The following is a 15,729-nucleotide window of genomic DNA, read 5'->3' as shown; positions in this document are numbered from 1 at the left end:
CTGCTGCCCCTTCTGCGCTTCTCCCTCCGGGACTACGGTTTCTGCATGGCCACCCTGCTGGTCTTCTGCTTGGGCTCCCTCTTCTACCAGCTCAGCGGGGGACCCCCTCGCTTCCTGCTGGACCTGCGACAGTATTTGGGTAAGGACTGGCAGCAGACGCGAGCGCGGCGCGGGCTGTGCAAAGTTGTGCCCAGGGGAAGAGTGGGCGCCCCGGGCACTTCGGGTGCCGCCCCCGTCCCGACGCTCCCGCCCCAGGGGTGATACAACCCGACTGGGTCAGCGCTTCTTCCTCCCGCGCCCGGCTGTAGTCGATAGGGGTTACAGGGCCGGGCAGGTACCTCGGGGCAGAGCCGCACACCTGCCCCTGCTCGGCCACGCCACTTCAGTGCGCCAGTGTTTGTGAGTGCACGGGAGTGAGTGTTCTGGTCCGGGGAGAGGCAGCAGGAAGAGACAGTACCTTGCGTCGTTAGCTGCAGTACGGTCCGTCCCATCCCGCGCTCTGAGGCGTGCAGGTGGGTTTACCGCATCTTCCCGCAAGATCATTTCAAAGAACTCTACCCCCGCGAGTCCCTCTCCTGCCGCCAGGCTAAGGTGTCTGAACGCTGGCTTGTGCCTTGACAGCGCCTGCCCACCCCCACCGGCCGCACCGACCCCCAGGGGTCTGGGGCTTTCTGAAAATTTAAGTCATGCTGGCCAACAGTGTTTGCCTCTCCTGACCTGGTGATCCTCAGTGCTCTGGGTGTCTCAGGTCCGAACTTTTTTCCCTTGCTTTGCCTTTGTCTTGTCCAGAACAAGGCTGCTTATCTGTAGCAGAAATAAGGAAGAGATTGTAATGGGCGAAAACGGTGCTGGCTAAGGAAGGATGCAAATCTTTCACACGTCTGTGGCCAGAAGAGGTCGTACAGGGGTCCGGGGAGAAGCTGGGAGAGCTCCAGTTTCTTGGAAACTTCCGAGGTGATAAACCTGAGCTTAGTGGCAAACATCCAGCTTCTGCAGAGACCAGGTGTGGAAAAGCTACACCGAAAGTGCTGCAAACAAAATGGGCCGAATGACTTGGGGCAGCTGCAGACTTGTCACCTTCACCCCAAATGCCCCTTCATCGCAGAAGCCACAGGTTTAGGGAGCAGAACTTTTGGAAGGACAAACAAACAAACAAACCATATCAGCAAAGTAAGAAATGTGTTAGGACATTTGGAAATAGGAACACAGATAATAAATCATTTTTTCTATGTAAAGGTCAGATTTTAAACCTTACACTTTTATTCCAGTAAAAAATTTGGGCCTTTTGGCTTTGCAAGATACTTTAGGGAAAATTGAAGGAAAATATTGCCCATAACAAAAGTGTAACCCTTAGTATCTGGTTTTATAGAAAATCTAGCATAAGGGCATCGAATCTCTTGCATGTTTCCTGAGTTCTGTATTTTGAACTCTAGTTTTCAGACACCTGCTAGAGCCTCAAATAAAACTTGTCAGCATCAATAACAATCATTTAATTAGCACTGGGATGCAAAAGTTGAAGCTCAGGGGTCTTTCTCCATAAAATATGATGAAAATTTTTTGCAGATGCTGCTTTTGAGCAAATGTGGAGGCCAGTGATACAGGGGAACGTGTGCGAGTTGGGGCTGGAAGACATCTGTGTCTGCTGTCCAAGAGCTCTTGGCTTTGGGCAGGATACTCAAAGTTTGTGGCCTTTGTTGTTCATGGTAAAATTGGGGATTGGACTAGATATTTCTAAAACCTCTACCAAGCAACTAAAATTCTGTGATTATGATAACATTTTCAGGAGAAGGGAAAACCTAAAAGGAAAGAGCAAAGGCACCATAACGAGTAAAATCAAGATATTTCAATGCGTGTCACATTTCCCTTTTCACTGTGCATTTCAAAAAGTGAGGCCTGATCATTCGGGTGGACAGTTGGTAGAAGAGTGAATTGGTGATATTGACCTGGGGTCTAGGAAGACCCAAAAGAGGAATTCTGCTCCTGTTTGCTACTCTCTGATCTTTAAGTTTCTGAGTGACACACTGGATAAAAATAAGGTCAGTGCACACTGAAAATAGAATACCCTTGGCCAAATTTATTCTTTGTTGTTTTGTCACATCAATAAAATAATTATTCTGGGGAAAAGTGGGCGTTTGTTCTCTGGGATGTTCTAAAATATGCCCTGAATGATACCAGGCCACAATATCTGCAGAACTGTTTTTGTTTTTTTTTCCATTCTATTATTTTATTACACTCTATCCAAACAAAATTTGTGGTTACTAAGCACATCCTCTCAGTTTCCTTTGCTAGCCAGTTATTAAGGCAAATGTTTTTCTTAAGTATAAATTCATGTAAAGTCAGTATTTTCTAAATGAAATAATATTTATATCAAACTTTTTCTTTACAGGGTATAATTTCAATATATTTGGGGAGTACTATATATTTGACAGTAGCTATTCTACAATGTTTCTTTATATGATCTATAATTAGTGGTCAAATTAATGAATATCAAGTAGGTAATACAATATCTATGATATTAAATAGTTTCATGGGAAATCCAGAAGACATGGCATTTATGATGAAATCCAGCATTTGCTGTACAGGAACCAGTCAGTGCACATTCAGGGCCATCAGCCATGCATTGAAGTCTTTGTCTGTGAGCCAAAATAAAACTCTCTTTATTAGTTAGTTCATCTCAGGTATTTGTTGCAAGAACAAAAAGCTTACTAACACAGGTAGACACAAGCAAGGAAGGGAGGATTTAAATCCAACTCTGTCTGATTTCAGTGCCAATTGCAAAATGCTGTGGGCAGTTTAAAGCAGAAAATGGAAATATAGCTAAGATGTGAACGGGAATCTGAAGAGCAAATTGTCTAAAAGAGCATCATATTCGTTTCCAGAATTTCACTTTCCCTTTCTTCACACTTTTACTCTGACTGTCCTGAAGGACCACTTGTGAAGTGAAATAATTCAAGCAGCTGCTGTGTTCAAACATTGCCTGCCTGTATTAAAACCCACTGTGCTGTCTTCCTGTATTAGTGGACTGGACTCTGCCTGAGCCTCTCAGCAGCAAGGAGGTGATGTTTAGTGGAACTGCAACTTCCCTGGGCTTTCTCTTTCTTTGGCAGTTTTTCTGTGTCTGAGGAGTAGTTCTTCCCGTGTGTTGGAGCATTGCATCACCTGGGAATTTGCTGCAAATGCAAATTCTAAGGTCTCTTCCTAGACCTGTTGAATGAGTCTGGGCTTGAGGCCCAGCAGTCTGTGCTGTAAGCACACCTCCAGGTGATCCTGATGCAGCTTGTGTAGGAGAACCACTGTTCTGGAGTGTTGCTTTCAGGAGACTTCCCTAATATTTGAGAGAAGGTGGGGGTGGATAACTAGGAGAGTTAAAAAGGTCTAAACGTTAGTTTAAAGCTTGGACCTGTGGATTTATTTTTTAATTTCAACTTCTAAACTTGCATCTGCTTTTCTGCTTAAGCGCCATTGTTTCAAGAGAAGAACCAGCCAGCAGCTGCAGCCCCAGCTGGCCTTCGACTCTTTGAGGTTAGGAGAGGCATGGGAGGGGGTGAAGTGGGGCAAGTAGAAAGCAGAGTGTGGGAAAGGAAGAGACAGGAGACAGTGGTGATGCTTTCTCTTCCCCACAGCAACTAGTGCATCAAATTGGGGAAGGGCAGAGTCAATTTGGGGAAAGGCAGAATATGTGCTAAAGAACTTTCTTCTGCAACAAATTTGAAAAGAGGAAAGGAAGTAGGGGGAGGCAAAGGAGGCAGGGATAGTTGTTGTTTTAATCCCCCACCCCCATAGTTGGTGGAGGGAGAACACAGTCAGTGGAGCAAAGGGATAAATATAGTAAAGGCTATACTTAAACATCGGAGACCATCGTCTTTCCAATTCAGTGAAATTCATTTTTTGAAGCAGCAAACTTTGATTTGCTATGAAAAACAAACAAAAATCAAATAAAACATCCCCCCAGAAATTAGGTTGTAATGCAGGCCCACTGCCAGTAGTCACATTACTTATGGGCTATGGAAATATCAAAAACTTGGAATAACACTCATTAGATTGATATAAACAGAATAAGCCAGATGGCTCACTACTGATCTAGTACAACTGGCAGACGCTAATGATTTATCATCAAGCTTTAGATATGTGACTTAGTCTTTATGGGAACTAAATTCACTGGCTTGATCTTCACTAGAAATTATTGCCTTTCCATATTTAATTTATGGCATTTTAAATGGATACATAGTTATTTCATTCTCTAAATTGCCTATTTTTCTACCTATTGAAAATTTGGACTCAAAAAATAAAAGACATGTTATTTTACTGAATTTGATATTCTTCAAGCTTAAATAGATTTAAAGAAAAATGTGAAAATAGAAGTCCAGATCAGTAACAAAGCATTTTCTCTAAACTTTAAAGCCAAATTTTTATTTTTCTTCTGCCCATCACATACAGTTTAAATATAGTACTTTTGGCTGCACACAGGTAGGAAATGAATGCATAAAATATGATATTATCAATACAATTTGCTGACAGAAAAATGGTATTTTTGTTCATCGCTGCAAATTTATCTTGTTGGTTGGTTGGGGATGCACAGTAGCACTGTATTACAGGAAAGACAGAGAATGGCATTTAACTATGGCAGTCTATTCTGTAAACAGCGTGAATGGTGAAAAGCACTCTGACTTATAAACTATTTTAAATGTACAGTAGTCTCAGTCTGAATTGTTTAAAAGTACATATAAATATGAATTATCTGCACACTGTCTTCCTTCAAATTTCCTGTCATGGATCCAGGTTTAAGACAGTAGTTGGTTTGTTTTGGAGAAACTAGAAATAAAGTGGTCAAGCATTTTGAGTACCAAGAGAAACAGTATCTTTTGCTTCCCTAGAGGGAGTGTGAGGGAACACAAACAGTAGCTTGCCTTGCAGCTGTGCTATGTATCAGTGATGGATAGAAAAAGCATCTTATTTGATGGATCGAAGCTGCTAGAATTATTAGGAGTTATTGTTTACTTGCCCCAGCCCCCTGGCTGGTGGTGAAGGAAAGGAATGGTCATAAATGCATTGTGTCCCATCTACATTTATTTATATTATAGAAACTCACATCTAGATGCTTTTGTCACAAGCAAAGATAGAATCACTAACATTTCATTAAATTTTCTTATTTACAAAAGACAAAAGGATGTAGCAATTATTCTGCAGGCAGCTCCAAATGATATACTTTTCAGTATTGACACTTAGGGAGATATGATTCACATACCATATCATTCTCATTCATTTAAGGTTTTATAGGTTAATAGTTTTTACTGTATCCCTAGATATGTGTAACCATTATCACAGTCAATTTTAGAATATTTTTGTCACCACAAGGAAAAGCTCTGTGCCCTATATCTATATTTCATTAGTGTCCCAATCACCCCTGACCGAAGTAACCATTAATCTGCTCTCTTGACTCTATGAAATTTGTCCATTCTGCACTTTTCACAGAAATAAAACCATATAATGTGTAGTCTTTTTTGATTGGCTTCTTTCACTTGGCATTATGTTTTCAGGGTTCATTTTTATTACCGCATGTATCAGCACTTAGCTTCTTGTTAGGGCTGGATAATATTCCAGAATAATAGTTTTTATATGGAATAGTATAGAACAGAGTGGTGTGTGACAGACCACAACTTCTTTATCCATTTGTCCCATAATGGGCATTCCAGTTTTTTCCACCCTTTGGTTACTCCAAATGATGCTGTTATGAATGTTTGTGTGCGTGTTTTTGCTTGAACACTGTCTTCTGCTCTTTTAGGTATGTTACCTGTTCTTTTGGGTGTGACTCAGTGATTTCTGGATCGTATGGTAACTCTGTGTTTGACTGAGGAACGGCCAAACTATTTCCATAGTGGCTTCATCACTCTCATCCCTAATAGCAATGGATGAGAATTCCAGTTTCACAACATTCTTACCAACGTTTCTCATTTTCCATTCTAATGGGTATGAGGTGGTGTGTCATTTTGGTTGTGTTTTGCATTTTTCCCATCGGTTAGTGATGTTATTTACCACATGTTAACTAGGTCATTTGCATATCTTCTTTGGAAAATATGTAGTCAAATCTTTTGCTCATTTTTCAATTGGGTTGTATGATTTCTTTGTGTTGCAGTTGGGTTGTAAACCTTTTTTGTATATTCTAGGCAATGAAGTCTTATCAGACGTATTACTTTGCTATTAATTGTGGGATTGGGAAGGATAATGTTAACTTAAACATAATACTGTTATGTATTGTTCTTTATCATACATATGTACCTTTTCAAGGAACAAGAAATTCATTTTATACTTTAGCCATTTTAAAAGTGCTTACTATATGAGTATATAAAAAAAGCAAAATGAATTCCTAATGATTAACTGAAAACAAGAACCTCCCTAAAGTTTTTCATGATATAGCAGTCGATAACCTTAAATGATAAACATTGATGTTTTACTTTTAATTTTAATATATGATAATTCATGGATAGTTAGCACTTAGCACTAACCTATTTTAGAGATGTTTCAGACATTTACTCTAACTTACACAAGGATTATAATGTAGCCAATTTTGAATAGCAGATTCTATAGTACAGTGGATTCAGTATTTTATTTTTGCATTTATTCACTAGAATGGAGCTCAGTAGGATAAAATTTTTATACATTATGTTCCTTACACAATGTTCCATGAGGCTACAAAGGAAATCTTGAGTATTCTTGTAAAAATGTAATTCATAAGCAGTTAATTCATTTTGTATTCACATTGGGCTGTAATATGCAGGACAAATATGTTGTTGCCATATTTTCTGTATGTTTAGTAAGAAATTTCCATTTCTTTAGAAGAAATATTCATTTCTACAATTATTAGAATTTTTGATAGGTTTCAAACTTTAAATTATCAAAACAAGAAGCTTTAAAATGCATACAACTGGATACTACCTAGTAAAACTTTGGTTTAAATAATTTGTAGCATTCATATGAAAATTACCAGGGAGCAAGGTATAATGCAGTGTTGAAGCTTTTAATACTTTTTGTTTTGTCGCAGTTATTATATTAATTGTCTAACTTTCCAAAGATAGCCCCTGGTTCATTTGTCATTTCGTTTTTCTTGTCTCACTGCCTATCTTTTCTGCTAATGCATCTGTGCTGATTGTTTTGGAAACTGAAAATGCATTAGAAACTCCTGCAGTATTATTTTACCATCTCTTGTAATGTTTTGGTGTTCTGCATTGTATTCTGTTCGTGTGCAAGCTTCTTGAACGTATGTGGCTCATTCTGGACCTCCCACCTTTTCTTTCACACCTGCTCTGGGTGCTCTGCACAGGCCTCCAGGAAGAAGTTGTTAATTCAATATATTTGCTACTCAGAGCATCCTTTTCATAGGATTCCAGCATAAGACGGTTCATCGTGTACAAACCTGTTTGGTCTCTGAATTAAGTAGAGAATTTGGGAGGGATGCCAGGAAAGACTAGCTCAGTTGATATCTTCAGCCTCTTTATTCCTTGGTATTTGAAGCCAGCACACCAAACAAATTTAATAAAACCATATATGGCACAGAACTCTATAAACATTCCTTTTGGTGCTCAGAGATAATAGTCTACCTCCCACCTTTGGGAACTGGGAATTACATGTTAGAGCTCCCAATAATTAAAAATACCTGAGGACAATCTAACAATTTGGCTACATAGAACTAGAATGCAGACTTCTTGTTTCTTGTCATTTTACTGAATTATGCACTAGTCATTTTGAGAGTTTGTCAAAAGTGGTTTATTTCTGTGTCTAGGTCAATGTCTTTCTTGCTTAGGTAGCAATTTGTGTTAAATTAGCCTACACATTTCAAGTATGACTTGAGGTCTTTAAGGGTTTGGGAGACTGTGCAATGATGTGATTTTTGAATTGGTGACTAAATTTAATAGATTTTAGCCTAGAACCACAAAATGATCAGACTGTAAAATGCACCAACACTTTTATCCTTGTTTGGAGCAGAATATTGAAATTATATTAGGTCATAGATTTGTTACTTTTGGTTCATTTATTGATATAGTATTAGCTTTTTGGCTGGTTTTTGATTTTGTATTGCTGAGGAATGACCCTAGGGCCTCCATGCTAAGCCTGAACTTAACTACAGAGCTACAACAGACTTACTCTGGAGCTATAATAATCAGTTACATGTAACCGCATAGCATTTCTGGAACGGTACTGATTTGTTCTTAGTTCAGTGAGTACATACAACTCTCATAGTTTTGATGACTAGAAAAATGAAACTATTTTGAGACATACAAATTCCTACGTTCAGTTATTCAGCTGATACTCATTGAAGGCCTTCTGTGTGTCAGAAACATCAGGCCTAGAAATAATATAGGTTTTGGAGCAGAGATCTGGATGTGAATCACTGTGTTACCATTTATTAAATGGGAGAACATCAGCAATATTCTTAACTTCTCTGGATCCCTGGTATTTTGATACAGTGGGATTAATTATTGTTTTATGGGCTACTTCCTCTTCAGCTTATTCTTTGCTCCCCTGTGATTCTTTCTTCATTTAGCACATATAAACACATGCACATAAATACCCACACATGTGCATGCACTCACACATTCATACTAGTAAAAGTATGCAGATTCGCTTATGATTTGGCTTCCAAATGAAGGAACCAGTCTAACTCAGAAATGTGAAATTACATAACTAGTATTTTTGTGGTTTATCTTGTCACCCTTAATTGGCAAAGACTCTTCAGCAACTGATGAATTCCAGGCATTTGCCCTGTTAATTATATACATATGAACCTTCCTATTGCCTAGAAACAGTTTTTAAAGAACATATTCTTTGCACAGCCTGCCTTCTTCTGTTTTGAATTTATCCACAGTATTGGATCTCTACAGTTATAAAATAAAAAGAGCAGCACAGTGTAAAGACACTGGAGCTGACTCTCTGGAGTGGCTGGATGTGGGAGGGTTGGACTGATAACCCTTATGTTAAATCTGTTGAAAAACAATCATGATTCCAAGCCAACACTCAAATGAGCTTAGAACTTTTCCTGTTTGTGGTAGCAGCACAGCTCTTTCTTTCCTTGTCCCCATTGCCCTTTGTCACAGGTCAGATAACACAATGCCCCCAGGAGCAGAAGATATCCTTACCAAGTGCCTAGTGGACTTGTTTCTGCTTCCAGTTTTCAGCATCTTTGCCTTGCTTTGACCTGACCTGTGATCCTCTCATGGGTTTGGAGGCAGGTAAGAGTCATCATCTGGTGTAGCTCGTCACCCAACTCCTTGAGCAGATGAAAGCAAATGCTGATTTACATTACTTGATAAAAGCTAAATTTTGTTTAAGAGACTTGAAAACCATGACCTTGCCACTCCAGAACAGATTTTTTGCACGGACACAAAGGCTGTTGGACATGATGGCTTTCCCACTTGAAAAGCCGAACACTGGAAAAGCCATGCAGAGGGATGGGAGAGGTGCTGGGCCTGAGCTGAGAACTGATCAAGAATAGTTCAGTGGTCAGTATCCTCTTGTCATGAAGGCTTCCTAAACTTTAGTTCTTTCATCTCCAGAGCAAGGGGTTTAATTAAACCCATGGTTCTCACTGGCACCCTCAGTAGCAGTGTTTCCTCATAGGCTCCTCAGTGTAGGTTATGTTCCAGTGGCCAGGAGAAGGAGAAAGGGCATGGTTTTAGAGTTTTGCTTGTTGTTTTGTTTTTTTTTTAACTGTCTAGATGTGTCTATATACAACCCCAGGAAAAAGCACTTTTTTTTCTTTAGAGTCAAGAAGTACATATGTTCTGAGGTGACTTATATTTTTAAAATCTTGTGTTGAAAAAGGCAAAAAGTCATTTAACGGTAGCAACTGAAAAAGGAACATAGAAGGCTATTTTCCTTGGATCCAAACGTTATTTAAGACTGTAAGAGTCAAGTGGCTGTAGCAAGTAGAATACAAGGAAGCCATTTTAAGCCATTGTCTTCTAAGGTTTACTCACTTTAAAAAATTCTTTTGATGAAAATTAACAGTACTTTCCCCAACTCTGTTTGCCCATGCCTACTTGGATAGTAATAAGATAGAATCTTGTTTCAGAAATTGTGGTAAACAATATTTCTAGAAAGGCGGAGAAAAGAAGCAGAGTAAAACATGGATTCCAGAATTAAGATTCTCACAATGTCATAGGAAGAAAAGAGGGAATCAACTAGGGCTACGAAAACTGTTGTTCCAAGAGGATTTTCATCCTTTCTACCCATCCCGTTCTGTTGTTGATGGCTGTAGTGGCCAGGAGGGCTTGTACAGTGTGCCAAGTTCCTCCATATGACTTGCACCTATTTCTGCTCCTTCTTCCGGGAATTACATAGAATAGTCTTTTTGGCCTTTGGTCTTTTAAATAAATGAAGATAGAAGATGACTGTCTGCCTCCACTCCCAACATTTTTTGGGTATTGGTGATTGAACCCAGAGCCTTTCACACTGAGCTACACTCCTAGTCCATTGTATTTACTGTTTTGAAGAAGGTCTTTCTAAGTCACTAAATTGTCCAGGATGGGTTTCAACTTGCAGTCCTCTTTCCTCATCCTCTCAGAGTTCTGGAATTACAGTTGGGTACCACTGTTGTTTTCGTCCACAAGCCCACTCACGGAACAAGGTCCAGGGGCCAGGACTGGGAGGGCAAGGCAGAGAATCACCACGCAGACTCTGGGGAGGTTTCTGGAACACTTCTGCTTTATTCAGGAAATGCACAGGCTTATATAGGGTAAGGCAGGGGTGGAGCCAGGGTGGAGTCGGGAAATTCGGCACATCGTTATTGGCCACATGCTAGTTTTTGGATTGCATGTTTTAGGGGCTGAGGCGAATGGAGTCAGGACTTTAGAGGTTTTTGAGAGGAACCGTTTATTTTCTAAGGTCAGATCTCTACACACCCGAGGGGGTGGACTATTCAACCCTAACAGGCCTCAGAGTTTTCTCAGGAGAGATGGGTGTGGCCTTCCTGACTCAGCCAGACTTTAACCTGATCCTCAGTTCCCCCTTTTGTCTTTGACTCCAGATCTCAGCCAAAAGGACTACATTTTTATAATTCTGTTACTGGCACATCTGATTTTTAAAATAAAGAAAAGTAACAATATGCCAAACAAGGTTAATATATATGGGGATCCCAGTATCAATCCATGCATCCAACTGCTCAAATTATTCCATGCAGCCTGAATTTTTGACCAAATGATATCCCACACATTAATTAAAGTTACAACATCTAACGTCTGGGTATTAATTCTTCCCAAACCAAGTTTAATTGTATTTGTAAATTGAGTATGGCTGTGTGGACATCTTGAAATAGCAGGCGGTCTTTCTGAATGCTTGGGTAGTGTTTTTTGTTAGCTGGTTGACCACTGTTGTCGCCACTTGATTTTGTGAGGTGACTGTTGCCATTGTTGTGGCAGAAACAGCTGCCACCATGGACACGACGAGAGCAGTAAGGGCGGAAATTTCAAAATCTTTCGTACTGTGGAGATGAAGCATAAGATTAAAGCAGAGGATCTGAATTTTGTCATTCCATATGGAGATCAGCCGGGACCCAAGCAGCTGGAGGTGTTCTAGCAAAATATAAACTCCAAGTTTCTGTATGATTAAACAAAGAAGGATCAATACAAGGGGGAAAACGAACATGAAAGGGGAAGGCAGAACAAGATAGAGATGGGGGGTTAGGTACTTGCGGATTTGTCCAGGATAAAGTAGAGATTGAAGGCTCAGCGGCAAGGAGGCTGTTCCTGGGTGCGCAGCAGCTCCCCCCACTGGACTGCTCAGTGCCAGCAGCCACAGGCCAGGGACTGCGCAGCCCCCATGTCGCCGGCCTCAAGGGGTGCTCGCAACCCTCTGGGTGGAGGGGCTTGGTCCCTAAAGTGTCCCGGGGAGTGAGGCCGTGAGCCCCCGGGGTGACAGGATCTGCAGTGGGGACAGCAGAGGCTGGGGAAGACAAAAGGACCTTTGGCCACTGCATAGCTGTTGGGCTTGGCGGCCGACCAGGCTCCCCTCCAGCCTCAGCAGGCCCCGGAGCCTCGAAGGTGCAGATCTTCCACTCGGAAACTTTTTTGGAGCTCTCAGCTGTGCCGGGCCAGGACTTGGAGGAGGAGGCTGGACGGCCCGGAGGCTGAAGACCCAGAAGCCATGCTAAGGCTCAATGAAAGGATTGTTTTTCCTCATACAACAAGTAAGGTGGCAGCGCACAAGATGGAGGCCGCCATCTTGGACTGGAAAACGTAGGCTCATCTGGATTGACCATTATTACAGTGAGGAGGGATTTTAGTGGGGGCACTTCATCGACAGGAAGTGAGAGACCAGCGGACGGGGCTGACGCCTTTGGGGAAGAAGAAAGCAGAAGAGACAGCCCGCCTGCATCATCTTTTTAAAGAGGCTTTTTGTCCGCCATCTTTAGAGCACTCAGGAGCCCTACACCCTCCTGAGTTTGGGCTGGAAAGGCCTTGGACACCTTTACGGCATCGGGACTCTTTACTAAGGCGGTCTGTACCGGCAGTTCTTGACCCATGACATTACTCATAATAGGGATCCTTACCCGGAAATTCAATATTTGCCCAGTATACTCGAGTCCCCTGTTCGTGCGCCAATTGTTTTCGAGCCCGCTCACGGAATCACCACGCAGGCTCCAGGAGCTTTCTGGAACACTTTCCGCTTAATCAGGAAATGCACAGGCTTATATAGGATAAGGCGGGGGTGGAGCCAGGGTGGTACTATTGGATCGCTATTGGATCGGTTAAGGCAGGGGTGGAACCAGGGCGGAGTTGGGAAATTTGGCACATGTTAGTTTTTGGATTGCTTGTTTTAGGGGCTGAGGGGAATGGAGTCAGGACTTTAGAGGTTTTTAAGAGGAGCAGTTTATATGTCTAAGGTCAGATCTCTACACACCCGAGGGGGCGGATTATTCCAGCCCTGATAGGCCTCAGAGTTTTCTCAGGAGCGATGGGTGTGGCGTTCCTGACCCAGCCAGACGTTAATCTGATCCTCACACAACTACTTGAGCGCTACATAAATCTTATCTAGAAACCTTCCAGTAGTTTCTCTTCTGAAGTTATTTTCAGACACAGAAAGAAGGAAGGGAAAAATGACATTAAAGCAAAATCTCCTGAACAATAATACCCCCTAAAAACAAAGCCAAAACCCAGACTGGGGAAAGGTATTTCCCTAGGAAATATCACTAATATTAAGATACTAAAATTAACTGATAATAAAAGGTAACGTGAGATAAATGGTAAAGCATGTGAGTGGGCAATTCACAACTGGCTGCCACTGAACAGATGAAAAGATAAAATTGTTTTAATTTCCTCATTCATCAGAGCCTCTTTCTTCTTTGTATGACCCTTCCCTGGCCTGTAACTGAGGAAGATTCCAGTTGCTTTGGTGTGTGAGCCGAGGACTGTCACATGCAACCCTCCTCTAATCTGTCTTTGAGGATGCGTTACCATATCCGCCGCTGTTCTGCTTGTCAGTGAGCAGAGTCTGGCTTAGCTGGCCGGAGTCTCTTAGGTCCTCCCATCAAGTGTGGTTGAGTTATTGGAGCCACAGTTGTTCTGGATGATCTGTCCTCGGATACGACCACTGCGTGCTCTGAGGCCTGGCCAGATACAAGGAGCACCCCGCGTTCTGCTCTGTGTTCTTCTGCTGTGGATTTGGCCAAGTGTGACAGCATGGGATAGAAGGAACCAGGGCTATGCTTCGAATGCAGCGTCTTGCCTGGAAGTATTTTCTCACTATCTGAGAAAACAGTGGAAGTGACTCATCTGGTTGGCGTTTCACAGAAATGTGATTGTGGATCTCTTGCGATTTCATTCTGCTTTCGTGTCAGAATTCACCCGATGATGTGCCAGAAAAGTGTGTGTAAAATCACATACAGATTTAGACGCTTCAAGAGGAAGTTATTTTTACCGCAGGGAGAAAAAAACAGAAAGGGCCGAATGGTGGGGAAGACAAAGCAGGTCTGAGTGTGGAGGGCAGTCTCTGGTCAGCTGGGTCTGGCAGGCTTGTCCTTGCAGCCTTGCCAGACTGGCCTGGGCTTTTGCTGTGGCCGCCTCTTCGTGGGTCAAGTGAGGAGTCCCTGCTCAGAAGATCTGTCCGAAGGAGAAGAATGTTGACATAATCTCTGGGTGTGAAGCCAGCTGAAGCAGTGTGGGGTTAACATTGGCGACTCCTGGAAATGTGTGATGGGCTCTCCCAAGCATCTCAGAGAAGCAGCTCCCTGAACTAACAACTGCATAGGGTGTGGAGGTAAAGATGGGGGAAAAGATGCCAGAAAGCTATGCAAACAAAACCCAAATGGCGCAGTGTCTTGTACTTTGTGTTAGCAGATGACAGGATGCTTTTCTCGACTCTGAACACTGTTCTTGTTTGCCTGCTGAGCAGAGATCCAAGGCCTTATGGAGCCTGAAATGTTTGTGGTTATGTTCTTCTAGTCATGCTGTGAGAGGAAGAGGTTCCCAGAAAGCAGAGGAAAGGGAAGGCAGTATTGTTAGTAGCCTTCACCTGGATCTCTTATTTGCCCCTGTCACCTGAGCAAGGGCTATCTGGGGCTACCATGGGCTGATAATATTTTGAGTCTCACAAATTTGTAGCACAATGGTGAACTTTCCAAGTGCATTTGGTAGATAATTTATGCAGATGTCCTTATATTCTGCCCCTCCGCTCCTCATGGCTGGGGAGGAGGATGCGGTTTCCATGTGTCTGTATCTTGAGATACATGCGGTTGGTGGCACCCTGGCCTAGAGTGCATGTTTAGGCCTGTGGTTAGGGGAGCACCTTAGCTTGGTGAGGAGAACCTCCAAAACATCCTCGGGTTATTGTGCCGGCCTCTGTCTTTGTGCCTCATTTTGTTTTATGTCACAATGCGTTCAGGTGCCAAAATCTACTCCCTCATTATCAGATTTTTTTTTCTTATCCACGTTGTTGGAACGAGAGGTGACTTTTTTTGTTAATTTCAGAGTAAATCTTGCTCAGAGGCTTATGCTTCATTGAAGTCTCACATCAATGGGATTTACAGGATCAGAGACATGTGTTTTCCTATCACTTTCCTTTGCCTGCCCTCCTTCACATTTGGCTTGGCAGTCTTCCTCTCTTTCATCTGTCATCTCCTCCATCTGTGCTTTCATTCCTTCAACAAACGCTCATCAGGCACCAGTGATGTGATGGGTGCTGGAGATAGAGAAACTAATAATTGTTCTTAACCATGTGGGACTGCACTGTACTTGGGGCGACATAGGACTTAGGAAACCAGGTAATAAATGAGGAACAGGCAAAGTGATGGAGGAGGGAAGAAGTAGGGGTTGCTTTCTCTGGCTGTGGTTAGACTGATGATCTCTTCATTTAAGGTTCTGGTTATGTCTGTAGGTCAGGGTTCTCAAGCCCGACTCTGATCAGATAACCAGGAGACCTTTGGAAATTACTGATTTTCATTGCTTGGTCAAAGCCAAGCCTGGGCATTTGTACCTATTATAAGCTCCCCGGTGTAATTCTAGCATGCAAGCAAGGTAGACAGCCACTGTGGTAGGTAAAGGGCCAGAGAGTTGTGTATGTGTAGTAAGTCCTCTCACAGTACCATGTGGGCTGCTGTAGCTTAATCTATGTGACTTGTGATACATTAGCTCGCCCTTTCTCTACACCAGCATTTCTTAAACTTCAATCTGTGTTTTGATCACCTGGGCATTTGTTAAACTGCAGTTCTTGTTGCTTTTTTTTTTTTTTTTTTTTTTTTTT

The 15,729-nt window shown here is 42.1% G+C and overlaps 1 protein-coding gene across 1 annotated transcript in view; it reads left to right on the top strand.

Moving 5' to 3' along the window:
- Positions 1-6: 6 nt before the first annotated feature.
- The window catches only part of Ust (uronyl 2-sulfotransferase), a 273,385-nt gene continuing 257,662 nt past the window's right edge, over positions 7-15,729 (top strand). Inside the window, exon 1 of the mRNA XM_033763316.1 lies at positions 7-139. Coding sequence (XP_033619207.1) covers positions 46-139 — 94 coding nt within the window. The 5' untranslated portion in view covers positions 7-45. The remainder of the gene's footprint in view (positions 140-15,729) is intronic.

The sequence above is a fragment of the Fukomys damarensis genome, unplaced genomic scaffold (assembly GCF_012274545.1).
Source record: "Fukomys damarensis isolate Sample0158 unplaced genomic scaffold, DMR_v1.0_HiC HiC_scaffold_14, whole genome shotgun sequence".
NCBI lineage: Eukaryota > Metazoa > Chordata > Mammalia > Rodentia > Bathyergidae > Fukomys > Fukomys damarensis.
This window is presented reverse-complemented; position numbering and strand designations above follow the sequence as displayed.